The following is a 13,256-nucleotide window of genomic DNA, read 5'->3' as shown; positions in this document are numbered from 1 at the left end:
ATATAGTCTTAAACAACTCAACCCAATGAAGCCTTCCGTTAAATTCAAATCACCAGACACTAAGTAATGAACAGTAGTGATCAGTGTTAGTTCTTGATATAATAATGATAATGATGAAAAAACTACAAATTGTTTTGCAAGTATAAATCCACAATTGTTGATTTTTACTGATAAACTTACACCAATTTTTTTTATAGTGAACTGAAGATGCTTTCGAAAATTATAAAGCGAAGGGTATTCAATTAAATCAGTGAAGTAGTTGACTTCTTTTAATTACCAACATAAATGACCGATTAGACCTCTGAATTCACCTGTTGAATATTCACCAAAATCGGGACACCGTGTATATATATATATATATATATATATATATATATATATATATATATATATATATATACGGTGTGAAATATGTGAATATATATATATATATATATATATATATATATATATATATATATATATACGGTGTGAAATATGTGAATATATATATATATATATATATATATATATATATATATATATATATATATATATATATATATATATATATATACATATATCTCCTGAAGAAACTAATTAACTAAGTATACAAACTTTGCATTGTAATCGATATATCTTCCCAATGTGTAGATGCAGCATGGTGAAATAAACATGAAGACATTGATTTATATTCAACAAAATAAACAACGATCATTAAGTCATTACTAGTGAGAATAGCAATAAGGTTATGTCACTTGGCTCATGTTACCTGCAGCATATAAGAAGTGCGGTATCTCAGCGCCGTGCAATTTTACATTTTTTTATCCTACTATGTTCTTCAGTGATAAGTGAAGCTAACAAATTTTCAGTCTTTCTTTAAACATTAACTGCCAAATGTACATTATACACTCATATTTCCATTTTAAAGCGTTCATTTTAAGAAATAACACTCACTTTTTAGCGAATTTATTCAACTTTTGATGATTCACCGCGCCGCTCCCAACATCACGATTGGCAAGATTAAAGATGATAAAAGGGTTGGCAAGCAAACTGAAACACAAAAATATTTTATCACTAATATAAAGTAATAATAACAACATTTTTGCAGAATGATATCCGTTAGAACTCATAGCAGATATACGTTTTTATGTTCTTGGAAATGCCAATCTCACATATTGTTTTTGCTGTAATATGTCGGACAGTTTAACGTAGGGCACAGAAAACCTTTCATTAACTTGTCAAATGACCAAGAATTAACGCGAAAATGAGACATAAAATCAAGGTACCCATATAAAATGGGTAAAAATTCAAAGTGATATGATGAAACCTAAAAACTGAAACGGTTAGAATTTTTTTAACATACCTAGTACCGTTAACCAATGTACAGAGCGTTATAGAAATTAAAATAATATAAAACATAATTAAATTATCGTTAAATGTGAATAACTTACAGTTAAGATTGCCTCCCATATTTTCTGAAGAGTTTTCGTAAAAATTACCCTTGGTGTCCGAGTTGGCACTTGATTTGTGTTCTGATTTGTCGATTTCATTTAAATTTGATTGATATTGCGAACCTGAAACAAAAAATATATGGTTATAGAAAAATATCCCAAGAGAAGAACTACATATCTACTAGATGTATAAAATAATAATTATTTATATTATTATTGACGCAATACTCAATACTCATAAAAAAAAACTCCTGGTTATGAACTGATTACTGGATTTGTCTTGTATCAATTACCACAAAATGCGATCCCCTTGTTAAAAAAAAATCTACAACGCGGTATTAAGATTAGGTTATTTTCGTTCGCAGTGAAAAGTGGCTCAAGTTATTTTAATCCATAAAATAAACAAACGTTTAAAATCCGTAACTTCATATAGACCCATTAGTTTATTACCAATTCTTGCTAAAATTCTTGAGAAACTAATAATAAAGAAATTGAGTTCTTTCCTAGAAGAAAACTGCTTAGTTTCTGACTATCAATTTGGTTTTCGAAAAAACACGCTGCAGTTGACCAAGTGCGTAGACTTGTTAATATCATAAACCATGATCTGGAGGAAAAGCCCTATTGTTCTGCAGTCTTCTTGGACATCACACAAGCTTTTGATAAAGTGTGGTATATAGGTTTGCTGTATAAAATTAAACAACAACTACCATTTGTATACTGTAGGACGACTAACGTTATGAGACCTCGTTTTAGGCTGTCTCCTCTTCGAGGTATGCTGCCGTCCCTTTTTTTGTTGCGTTGGATTTGGATAGCGGATTTAATCGTATGTGGTCAGGAGGGTGAAGGATGTGGTAGAAGGTTTGAGGTTTTTGGTTGGTTTTCTTTTTTGCTTGCACACTTCCTCAGATGATATGTTATTTTTGTTGTTTGTTTATATGTTTATCTGTTTATTGTTTGTAGGAGAAGGGTGATTACATTTACCTTAACATCTATAGTGTTCCATGCGGTTACTATTTATACAGTTCAAGGTGTTAGTAACGGCTCTTTGATCAGCGCTTTTGGCTAGCGCAATATATTGCTTGCGATATTTCATTGGAATGGATTCTAAAATGTTCCAGTATTGATCAGGAAGTTCTTTGTCTGATATGTTTAGAAGCTTAGATGGCGAGAATGGAACATTTGTTTTTGGAATTCTGGTGAGTACATGTTCTCGTCGGAGTCAAGGTTTTTTGAGAACTTCCTTTGCTCTGTTGTTCGAACCGTTTATAGTGGAGAGAACGCATCTCTTACTTAGATTAAGTATCCTATCATGGATAGAGTCTACCCTTGCTATTTGATGGATTAAAACTGATGGATAGTCATATCTTTTACACATGATTTTCCTTTCGGAGGCCATGACTTGGTTTAATTGTCTTTTGTTTAAGAGAGCACTTTTTCTAGAAAGAGAGAGCACTTCAATAAGAGAGAAGATTTTTGCACTGCATTCGATAATTGGTCTTAAAAAGGCTTTATACGTATGTAGGAGAGTAACTTGACTAATGTTTTCGATTTGCCACTTAGTGTGTTAGGAGTTTGGCTCTGTTTTTTACCTTGTCCAAGCTGTTTCTAAGGTTAGCGTTCCAGTTAAGCGTCTTTTTGAATTCGACTGCTAAGTAGGACACTGTTTCTCCATTGAGCAATATATGGTTTCGATCTTCTAGCTTCAAGCAGGAGGATTTAGGGTTTCTGAATAGTATCAGTTGGGTTTTGGATGGATAAATAGAGGCCGGCGTCCACAGAAGAATATAGTTTTACAGTTACCTGGATTACACCCTGCAGCTGAAATTGGAGATAGTGTAGACCCTTTGCAGGTTTGGAAGTTATTATTCAGTGATAATATTTGCAACATAATTCTTAAATGGACGAATGTGAAAATCGGCAAAGAAAGAGTAAAGTACAAAAATCAAAATTCACCTTCTCTCAAAAACCTTGACATGACAGAACTTCACGCATTTTTGGGATTTTTAGGATTTACATGCTTATTTAAATCAAATAATGAAAACTTAGATACTATTTTTGTTACTAATGGAACTGGTAGAGAAATAATGAGATGCATTAGGTCAGAAGAGAGATGCGCGTTCCTTTTGTCATGTTTGCGATTTGACAATCCCGAAGACAGAAATGAGAGAACAGTGTTGGATCCAGCAGCAGCGATTTCAGAAATTTTTAGTGAATTTATTAACAACTGTTAGGCATGGTATTCTATAGGAACTTCAGCCTGTATTGATGAAATGCTAGTGGGATTCAGAGGTATTCAGAGGTCGATGTCGTTTCAAAATATACATACCGAGTAAGCCCATAAAGTATGGTATTAAAATTATGTGTTGTACTGATGATCGAACTAGCTACTCATTCAATGCTTATATACGTATGTATATATATATATATATATATATATATATATATATATATATATAACGCATGTGCACTCACAGAACATGCATTAACTTTACAACATAAATTTAATTTCGAAGATTTTTGTATTTTGGCAAAGGAAAAAAAACCATTCAAAACGTGTTTTCTTGGAAATGTGTTTCATAAAATCTAATACGTCTTGTATAAATAAAAAGTCAGACATAGATAAATTGAGCAACATTTATTGTTACTTACTGACAAAACATCAAAAATAAAATAAAGATTTACTTTTACATACACACCATAATACACCTGCATACAAAACATGTTGCATACTATCAACACAGGTTTAATATACTACTTCCATTAATATAATAGCAAGAACTCCTAATTACCTTTTAATCACACTATGTTTGTTTTTTCTTCTGTTCTCTATGGATCAGTCAAAACACACCATTAAAAGATGTCACTAACAAAATTTTAACTTTCCAACTAAATTTTAAAATGTATTTTGTCCATTATTTTACATGTTATATTTTATATGTGTGTTTTTAATGTTGAGTGTCGTAGCTTTACACAAATAATCTCAACGACTAGTAAGTTGTAATGACAATTTGAGATATGTTGTAAATATTTACACTTTCTTCTAATTACAGTGTCTTGAAGAAGGAATAAAAGAATTCCGAAAGCTCGACCAAAAGTCAAAAGAGTGTTTCTATAACATCCCGGCCAAACCTACTGACTGCAGCCCTAATAAACTGTGTTGTTTGTTTTATCAAACAAAGGAACAACGGAGGAAGAGATAAAAAATAGACTAGGACAAACAAGAGACTGCATACGAAAATTGAACCCGGTACTATGGGATAAGAACATCAGCATGAAAACAAAGAAAAAAATATATAATACCATGACAAGAAGTATCCTCACTTATGGGTGTGAAAATTGGACAATAAATAAGAAAACCAAAAACAAAATAAGAGCAACAGAGATGGAATTCCTAAGGAGGAGCTGCAGAGTAACAAGAAGAGACAGAATAAATAACATGGAGATTAAGAGGAGAATGGGAATGAACTCCGACATAATAGACTACATCGAACAGAAGAGATTAACATGGTACGGACATGTCAGAAGAGCAGACCAAAATCGGTGGATAAATGAAATAACAGAGTGGAGCCCGATAGGAAGAAGAAAGAGAGGCAGACCCCGAAGATCTTTCAGAGATGAGGTGGACGAAGCAATGAGTAGAAGAAACCTACAGGAAGGGGACTGGCTAAACAGGAAAAATTGGAGAAAACGGTTGAGTGAAGGAATACAGTGAAGACTGTGGAAATCCTTGTATATATATATGTTTGTTTTATATATATATATATATATATATATATATATATATATATATATATATATACGGGAAAAAATTCTGACGGTACTAGAAAACATACAGTAAGCCAACTACTCCTCTCTATGGGACCAACAGATCTATAACCTTTGACAACTGGTTTACATCTATAGAGCTGGTAGAGGCATTGAGAAGTAAAGGTGTAGCTTGCATTGGAACTTTCCGCAAGAATCGTAAAGAAATTCCTCCTATCTTCTTACCCACCAGACGACGAGAAGTGGGAACGGCATTTACGGTTTTACAAAACACATTACTTTACTTTCACACACAACACATAAAAATAAAGCCGTAATTTTAGTATCATCTCATTACACAGCCACTGAGGATACAAACACTAAAAAACCACACATAATAGTGGATTATAATTCAACAAAGGGTGGTGTCGATTCAATGGACGAAAAATGTGCCAAATTTACAAGCAGTCGTCGAACTCGCCGTTGGCCTATGGCTATATTTTTCGGAATGTTTGATATAAGTACAGTAAATGCTTATATTCTTTATGAGTCTTTTAAAAATAATACTCATTTAGAAAGGCCCAATTTTATTGAAAAACTGGCATTTCAACTTATCCAATCTCAGCTAAACAGAAGACTAGAAAGTTCCTCTTTACCTAGAAAACTAAAGTTGAGCATATGCTGTAGAGATACTGGGTATAGATGAAACCTCAAAGGCGTCCAGAAGTAAGAGTGAAAAAATTAGAAAAAAAGAAAGGACTGTTCTTACTGTACACAAAAAATCGATCCATTCTTGTTTTTTATATTAATAAATACAGATAAACTATATTAATTACTGTGTTTTTTAGATAACTAATACTTTCATTAAGTCATCGCAATATTTTTTTGCATTAAAATATTTAACAAAAAAAATATACACTAAAATGTTAATCCCGTCTGTCAGGCGGTTAGTTAGTGTTTACGCCATTGATTTAAGATGTCAGTACTTACTGGTTAATATTTATAAAAAACCGAAATTTCTGACTTATTTGGCAACTTTCTAAGCAACAAATAAGGATAAACACATTTAGAAAACGCCATTTTGAAGATTTTATATGACTTATAAGTTTATTACTCTTAAATTTGTTTCAAATACTTCACCTTTTGCGGATAGACAACAAAATGAAAATTTACTGATTTTTGTCCTTAATTTGCTAATAACTAATTAAGTACAAAAAATCGACTGCAGAAAACATATAAGTTTAGGCATACGAAAAGTTTAAAGAGAGCCAGTTTAAAACAACGATCAATGGAGGTTGGTACCAAAGGTAAAACAATATGATTGAATACAGATTTATCAGACCTTTTAAATGAGGGATGATTTGATATCTAACGGCATTTGAAAAAGATAAGGAGTATCTTCAGTAATGAGAGGGCGAATCTGACGTTTATGATATTAACACTAAAAAGTATCCCTTTCAAGTTAAAAGTTTAAGTGTTTCGGGGCTGGGTCCTTTTCAAATGAACACATTGTATATCTGAAAACCTGTACATATTGCCATATACATCACCATAAATATCATATCATTCAGCATGGTGACTATGTTCTAAAGAACTGTATAAATGTGACGTTTTGGTCCTCCTAAAATACGATTTTTTTCGATATACTCTGCTCTTTAGTCATTTTCCTCTCTGTTGATATTTTACTGCATTAGTCGTTTTTTATTTTATACATTGTAAGATACTAATCACTGTATTATTTTTAATATACACTTTTGCAGATGTGTAGTACAATGTGATACTGTAGGATATACATTACAAATACTACACCCTTTTGGATTTCTATTTCGTGACGCAAACCATTCACTTTCAATTTTAAGATTAAAATCTAATTCACAAGCTATTTTTTGCAAATACTATTGTTACGATAGCTTTGCTACGTCCCTGATAGAAAATACTCAACTATTCGAGTATGCACGTGTCCAGCCGTTTAAGGTCCTCTAGCGGCGGTGACAAAGCTCTGGGAGCGTTTCACAAAATAGATATGAAGAGAAAATCAATTGTACAAGTCAGTCAATAATATAAATTTGTATCGTTCAGTAAACAAATGTTATAAATTAATTGTGCTTTTAGTGTTAGTGGTAGAAGACTGTAAATAAATTAGTCTGTTTCAATGGAGATTTTGCTCCATGACTCTACATGATTATAATGTTGAATTAGTATGTTTAGATGTTTCAGATGCCTGGAATTGTTTTAATACTTGAGATTTCCTTGTTTATTTTTCGGAAAGTAATATAAAGTTAATTAAAATATTACTAATGTTATATTAAAGTAATAAAGCAAATAATTCGTTTGGATACCTTTATCGGAAATATGAGAGACTGACATAGAACTCCCATAACTAGAACCGTTTCCTTTGCTCCAGATATCCCTTGACTTTGAAGAATCGGTAGCTGGCCTTGATGAAGATGTTGGCGGTGATGAAGCTGTAATAAAAAAGCTAGTGAAGTCAAGACTATAAGAATATATATCTTATATAAATCAGAAAATACCGTCATTAAGAATGAAACGGTAAATGTAATGTAACTTATTATTTATTTATTAAGGAACCCATAGGCCCTCATTGAAATTATCTAATTCTAGTTTGTCCGTCCGCCCGTTGATCCCTCTATAAAAAGCCATACACGATACAATCAATCATTACGATTTAACTGTACCGTTCAAATTACAATGATAATCGCTACCTGTATGGAGAAATACTGCACAGTTTTCTACGATTTTTAAAATGGTACCGTCGAACGGAACAGTACAAAAATTTCAACAGATTTATCGGAATCGGAGGAACTACGCAGTTTTATCGATACGTGTATGTTCGTATAATATCATTTCTCATAACAGTATCTTTCTTTTCGATAATTGGTGCTAACATAGACAGCAGATATAAATAAGTATCATTGTCCATTCTTGGGAAATTATGCCAATCTTTTGAAAACATTTTTAATTCCTTTAACAAATTTACATAAGAATAAACTTCACCTTTCATCAGCCAGTCTTTATACCAGATGCTATGATTTTCCGCTGTTTTATCTTTTTCAAGGAGAATATTAATCCCACGAACAATTAAAATTACACATAAAAATTGTTGATTATTGATAAGAAGAGTACTGTACAGTTTTAACGGTACCGATAAATTGTAACGATTTATATCGTAGCGCGTACGTTAGTTGAATAAACGACGAACTGTAGGTACAGTTTAAACGGTACACTTAAATCGTTATCGATTTATCGTAGCGTGTATGGCAACCTTATTTTCCACCTGTGCAATAACTCTTAAAATGAAAAGTTATAGATTATTGTACTTTGATAGAATAGGCTCGTGTTGGTGTAATAAAATTTGTAATCAATCGGGCTTCTTCATCTCATAATATTCTCATGCTACTGCTTTTGTTCGAACGACAAATCTTAAAAGAAAAACTCGCAATTTGTCATGAACTTTGGTACATGGGATACTTTTGATACAATGAAGAATCCCATTAAAGTTAAAAACAATAGGTTTTATTTTTCTTCTCATATTCTTATGCATTTTATATTTCTTAAAGCAAACGCTGTAGATTCTTAAAACTTGGTACAGAGTTGAGTTGAGAGAAAAATGAGTTTAATTAATACTAGATCAACAAGGGAAAATTATCTGTGACATAAAAGCAAATTTAAACTACTGTCTAATTATATTAAAGACATTTATTTATAAGGACATTAGGAATGACCTGTAAAAATAAACCTATGTTTATTTTAATAAAACAACTGAGTGTGTTGTACCTTTCACAAAATAAATTGTTTTAGGTTGTATGATTGTTTAAAGTTAAGTATCACATTTATAAATTATTTGACACGATCGTCAAACCCATTATCTCGTGTAAGGGTGCGTTCATTACGGAGACCATCGCATGGTATTCTCGCCTAGATCATAGCACTGACAGTGAACGCTCGCATTTAAAATAAAATGCATTTATTTTACCTGGCAATCGATACGATGGTCGAAGTGAGCCTTCTTCTTCTCCTATTTGCTTGGAGTTTCCATCTCTAGATGACTTTTACGGTTCTGTTATCTGGCATTCTTTCTAAGTGGCCAAGCCAGTTTAGGCTCTGTAACTTTACAAATCTAACGATATCTGCGCTCTGCATTAATTCATCCAGCTCATAGGTAATTTTTTTTCGCCACGAACCATCGCTGCAATCGGTTGGTCCAAATATCTTTTTCAATATTTTGCGCTCAAATGAAAGACTGCACGTTTTACATATATATGTGACCACTGATCTAATTACTGTTTTGTAGATTCTAAGCTTAGACTCACGATTCAGTAACTTACTTTTCATTAAGTCTTTGTATGCAATTAACAGTACTTATATTATTAACGCTAAGAATATGTGCTTGTATTTTTTGATTAACGTTGTTGCCATCATTTATTATTGAGCCTAGGTAGGAAAAGGTGCATATTCGTAGGTATGATTGTCTACCTTCAGATTCTTACGTCGAGTCGACCTTGTGCATTCTTTTTCCTTTCATTTATATTTAGAACAAATCGAGCGACTTCCCTTTTCAAATCTATAGCTTTTTCGGTTAATACCCTTCTACTGCGGATTATTATGGCAACATCATCCGCATATGCACATATTTGAGTGGATTATTACAGCCAGCCGTTCATATCTAGTTTTTTGATAATAGCTTCCAAAGTTAGATTAAAAAGTGTTATTATTAAGGCATCCCTTTAACAACACCATTTTCAATATCAAATGCCTCTGTCATATCTCCACCTATTCTCATCATGGCTTTGGAACCCTCAAACGTCATTTGTATAAGTTTAAATAACTTTTTCGGTATTCCTAACATGGATAGTTGTTTTAACATTTTTTTGTCTAACGACTCCATCAACAGCATGTTTGAAATCAATATATAAGTTCTAAATATGTTCATGTTCACCTATTAGTTGTTCTAAAAATGATTCAAGACGGCTGGCTGTATATAATTCCTAATAATATCTTGTATACGACATTTAACTCTCTTATCTCTCTACATATTTCTCTATAATTTTTGCAGAGTCGTTGGTCTCCCCTCGTGCACATAGGAAATATGATTCCTACTTTTCAATTCTTTGGGATGACTTCTAGTGTCCATATTCGGCAGATTAGTTTATGGATACGCTTCCATCGCACATGTCCACAATTCTTTATTAGTTCTGCAGTTATTCCATCTATGCAAGCGCTTTGTTGTTTTACGGATGTTTTATGACGTATATAGTTGTTTTCAATGTTGGTTCCTCAACTAGTTGTTCTGCTGCGTGATGAATTATTTCTTCTTTTTGGTCTTGTTCTTTTTTTGGGTTTAAGAGCTCTTGAAAATGTTCCTTCCACCTTTTCATTAGTTCCTCTTTCTCGCTGATAATTGTCCCGTTTTTGTTCTTGCACACTGTTGTTCTTGTCACATGTCCTTGAGTGTATCGTTTGGTTTCCTTGTAAAATTTCCTAGCCTTTTTTCTGTTCTGTAATTTGTTGCATTTTCTATTTATTTCTTAGCATTGACGGTTCTGTATACTTACTTTCCAGATAGAATATGGCTTAATTTCTTATATTTCAGCATCCATTATAGGTATACGCGTCACTGCTTTATTATAGGCATATGCTTTTAACACTTTCACATGCCTCTTCTATAGCAGTCAATACGGACCATACACGATTCTAAAAAACCACATTTTTCGAAAAATATAATAACCTTTTTACTAAACCTCTTACTGAAAAACCGTACTATTTACGGGTAAAAAAGCTTTTAAATACCATGGATAATAGACATCCTTAATTACAACACCTACGTTACCAAGTTCTCTGAAGAAAGGAAACAAATAGCTTACTCGTAATAATAAAAAACAAGCTGAACGAGATTATTGAAAAGAAATTGCCCAAACTGTACAAATAACATAACTGATACAACTAGGTCTTAATTAGTCTAATTAAGTCGGCTTGAGTTTTCTCTGTTTGTTATAACGAAAGCGAAGTATTATTCTCTAGTAATTCCTCTAAATAACAGTTTTTAAAAACAAAATTACAATCTTCGTCTAAATACAAATTAGAAGGCTCAGTAGTTAATGTAAGATCCAAAAGGATCCGTACCTGTTTTGTTGACATCTTCACGTCAACAACATAATATAAGGAAAATACCAAGGACTAAAACAACCAAATACCTTGGCCTACATCAAGACCAAACCCTTTGTTGGAAGGAACATATCAACAAAAAAAAGAAAAAAACGACAAAAACTCCAAGTTGTCAATAAATAATAAAATTAATTTACAAAACAGTTATCAAATTAATATGGACATACCTACGGCATAGAGCTATGAGGCTGTAGTAGTAAATCCAATATTGGATGCACCCTGTTACGTTACCAACCAAAGAATCTATGTGGAACTCAACATCTCAACAGTAAAAGAAGTATCTCAGCAAAATATATCACAAAACATTCAAAAAGTGAACTCACACTCGAATCCATTAATTTCCCCAATACCTCAACACCAACTTATCAGAAGATTAAAGAGACGTTGGCCAACTGACCAGTAACATGGACACGTTATTCTCTCACTGGAGGGGACCACCACACGCCATAATCTAGGGACAGAACCTAAATTCATCACATTAACGTTATAGAATTCTGATTGTTAATTTATTGGTTATAATAAAAAAAAATTCAAGTTTACGGAACTTAAATAAATTATTTAAATTACTGAATACCCACTTCTCCGTCCTTTTCTCTCACACATTTTGTGTTCATCCCAAAAGTCGACTCTCACTCAAATAAATTCTTCAACAGCTTGTAGTCGACTCGCTTCTACAAAGATTTCGTGATATTTCTTGTCGAACTTCTTTACAAGATTGTTTCGAAACTTTATACAAGATAATTTACGAATGTTTGACGCATTTTAAATGAAATATAATTTCTCAGATAAATCAAACATAAAGGAACATGATTAACATGAGTCGCAGAGGGTTATATATAATAGTATTAAAAATGTTTTGTGTAAGATTGTAAAAGCATTTTTATAATTATTGTGTACGAGCTCCTTTACCTGTATTTCAGAAATAGCAATAATGATTAAAAACGCTAAATTAAATATTATCATCTCAGGTTTTATTCTAATCCTAAATCATTCCCACACATTTTGTACATTTGAAGCGTTTATTTGAAAAACAACAAATGTCTATTTTTTGCAAATTTGACTTTATATTTTGTTCGCATAGAATAGTATACCCGGTTCACAATTTGTTGATAGCTCACTACAAGTTTAACCCTAATTAGAAAACTGAAATACAGAGAGGATAAGTAATACGATATAATAGTAAAAACCAACCTAAAACTGACGGTTTAAGACGTTTTCGACTAACCCACCTTATATCTGAAGGAATACAATACCTTATAATCCTATTACGAGGGTATTTTGAATGGTTAGATATGAACGACCAGTGTCGTAGAGTATATGATTGAAACATTTATTTGAACTAAATAAATATATTTTTTAAACTGTACTTATGTAAATTGTATTTTTTAATAAAACTTATTTATTTTATTCAAAAATAAAAAGTTTCTTGCCATTTGTAAAAGATACATTTATTTATAGTGTATTTTTATGTATGAGAGAGTAATAAAACAATAAATTATGTATGCAAATCCCTAAACTGTTGATACGGGTGACTCAATGAAAAACAGATATTTGTCAACAAGTTTACAGAAGTATATAGGAAAACAATTTTAAATTGACTATGACCACCAGGTATAAAGGTTGGAGCAGAATAGAATACAATAGTTGTGAGGATTACTAATCCCTAAATAAGGTTGCCAGTGTCGGAGTGATGGAGGTTAACAGGTACTAATGAATTTGCAAGAAATGTAAGATGTTTATTTTATTGGTTATATATAACCAATAAAAGTTTAATAAATACCTACCTATTTGCAAAATAAAGTTTAATTCTTTAGATAAAATAAAACGTTTTATTTTATCTGAAATGAGTGCATTCCACGAAGTAAGGGTTTCAACAATCAAACATTTAATTCTTTA

At 32.0% G+C, this 13,256-nt stretch overlaps 1 protein-coding gene across 3 annotated transcripts in view; it reads right to left on the bottom strand.

Annotated features, from left to right (window-relative positions):
• LOC140452009 (lachesin-like) overlaps positions 1 to 13,256 on the bottom strand; it is a 461,558-nt gene that overhangs the window by 95,143 nt on the left and 353,159 nt on the right. For 2 of the 3 annotated variants that reach the window (XM_072546018.1, XM_072546019.1), the window contains exons 8-10: positions 7,517 to 7,642; positions 1,434 to 1,556; positions 570 to 1,032 (exon numbers count right to left, since the gene is read on the bottom strand). In XM_072546018.1, the coding sequence (XP_072402119.1) occupies positions 968 to 1,032; positions 1,434 to 1,556; positions 7,517 to 7,642 (314 nt within the window). In that variant the 3' untranslated portion in view covers positions 570 to 967. Of the gene's footprint in view, positions 1 to 569; positions 1,033 to 1,433; positions 1,557 to 7,516; positions 7,643 to 13,256 lie in introns of those variants that run through there. The other variant, XM_072546020.1, reaches the window with a different exon arrangement.

The sequence above is a fragment of the Diabrotica undecimpunctata genome, chromosome 10, assembly GCF_040954645.1.
Source record: "Diabrotica undecimpunctata isolate CICGRU chromosome 10, icDiaUnde3, whole genome shotgun sequence".
NCBI classification, from domain to species: Eukaryota; Metazoa; Arthropoda; class Insecta; order Coleoptera; family Chrysomelidae; genus Diabrotica; species Diabrotica undecimpunctata.
Note: the sequence above shows the minus strand (reverse complement) of the source record. Positions and strands in the feature narration are given on the sequence as shown.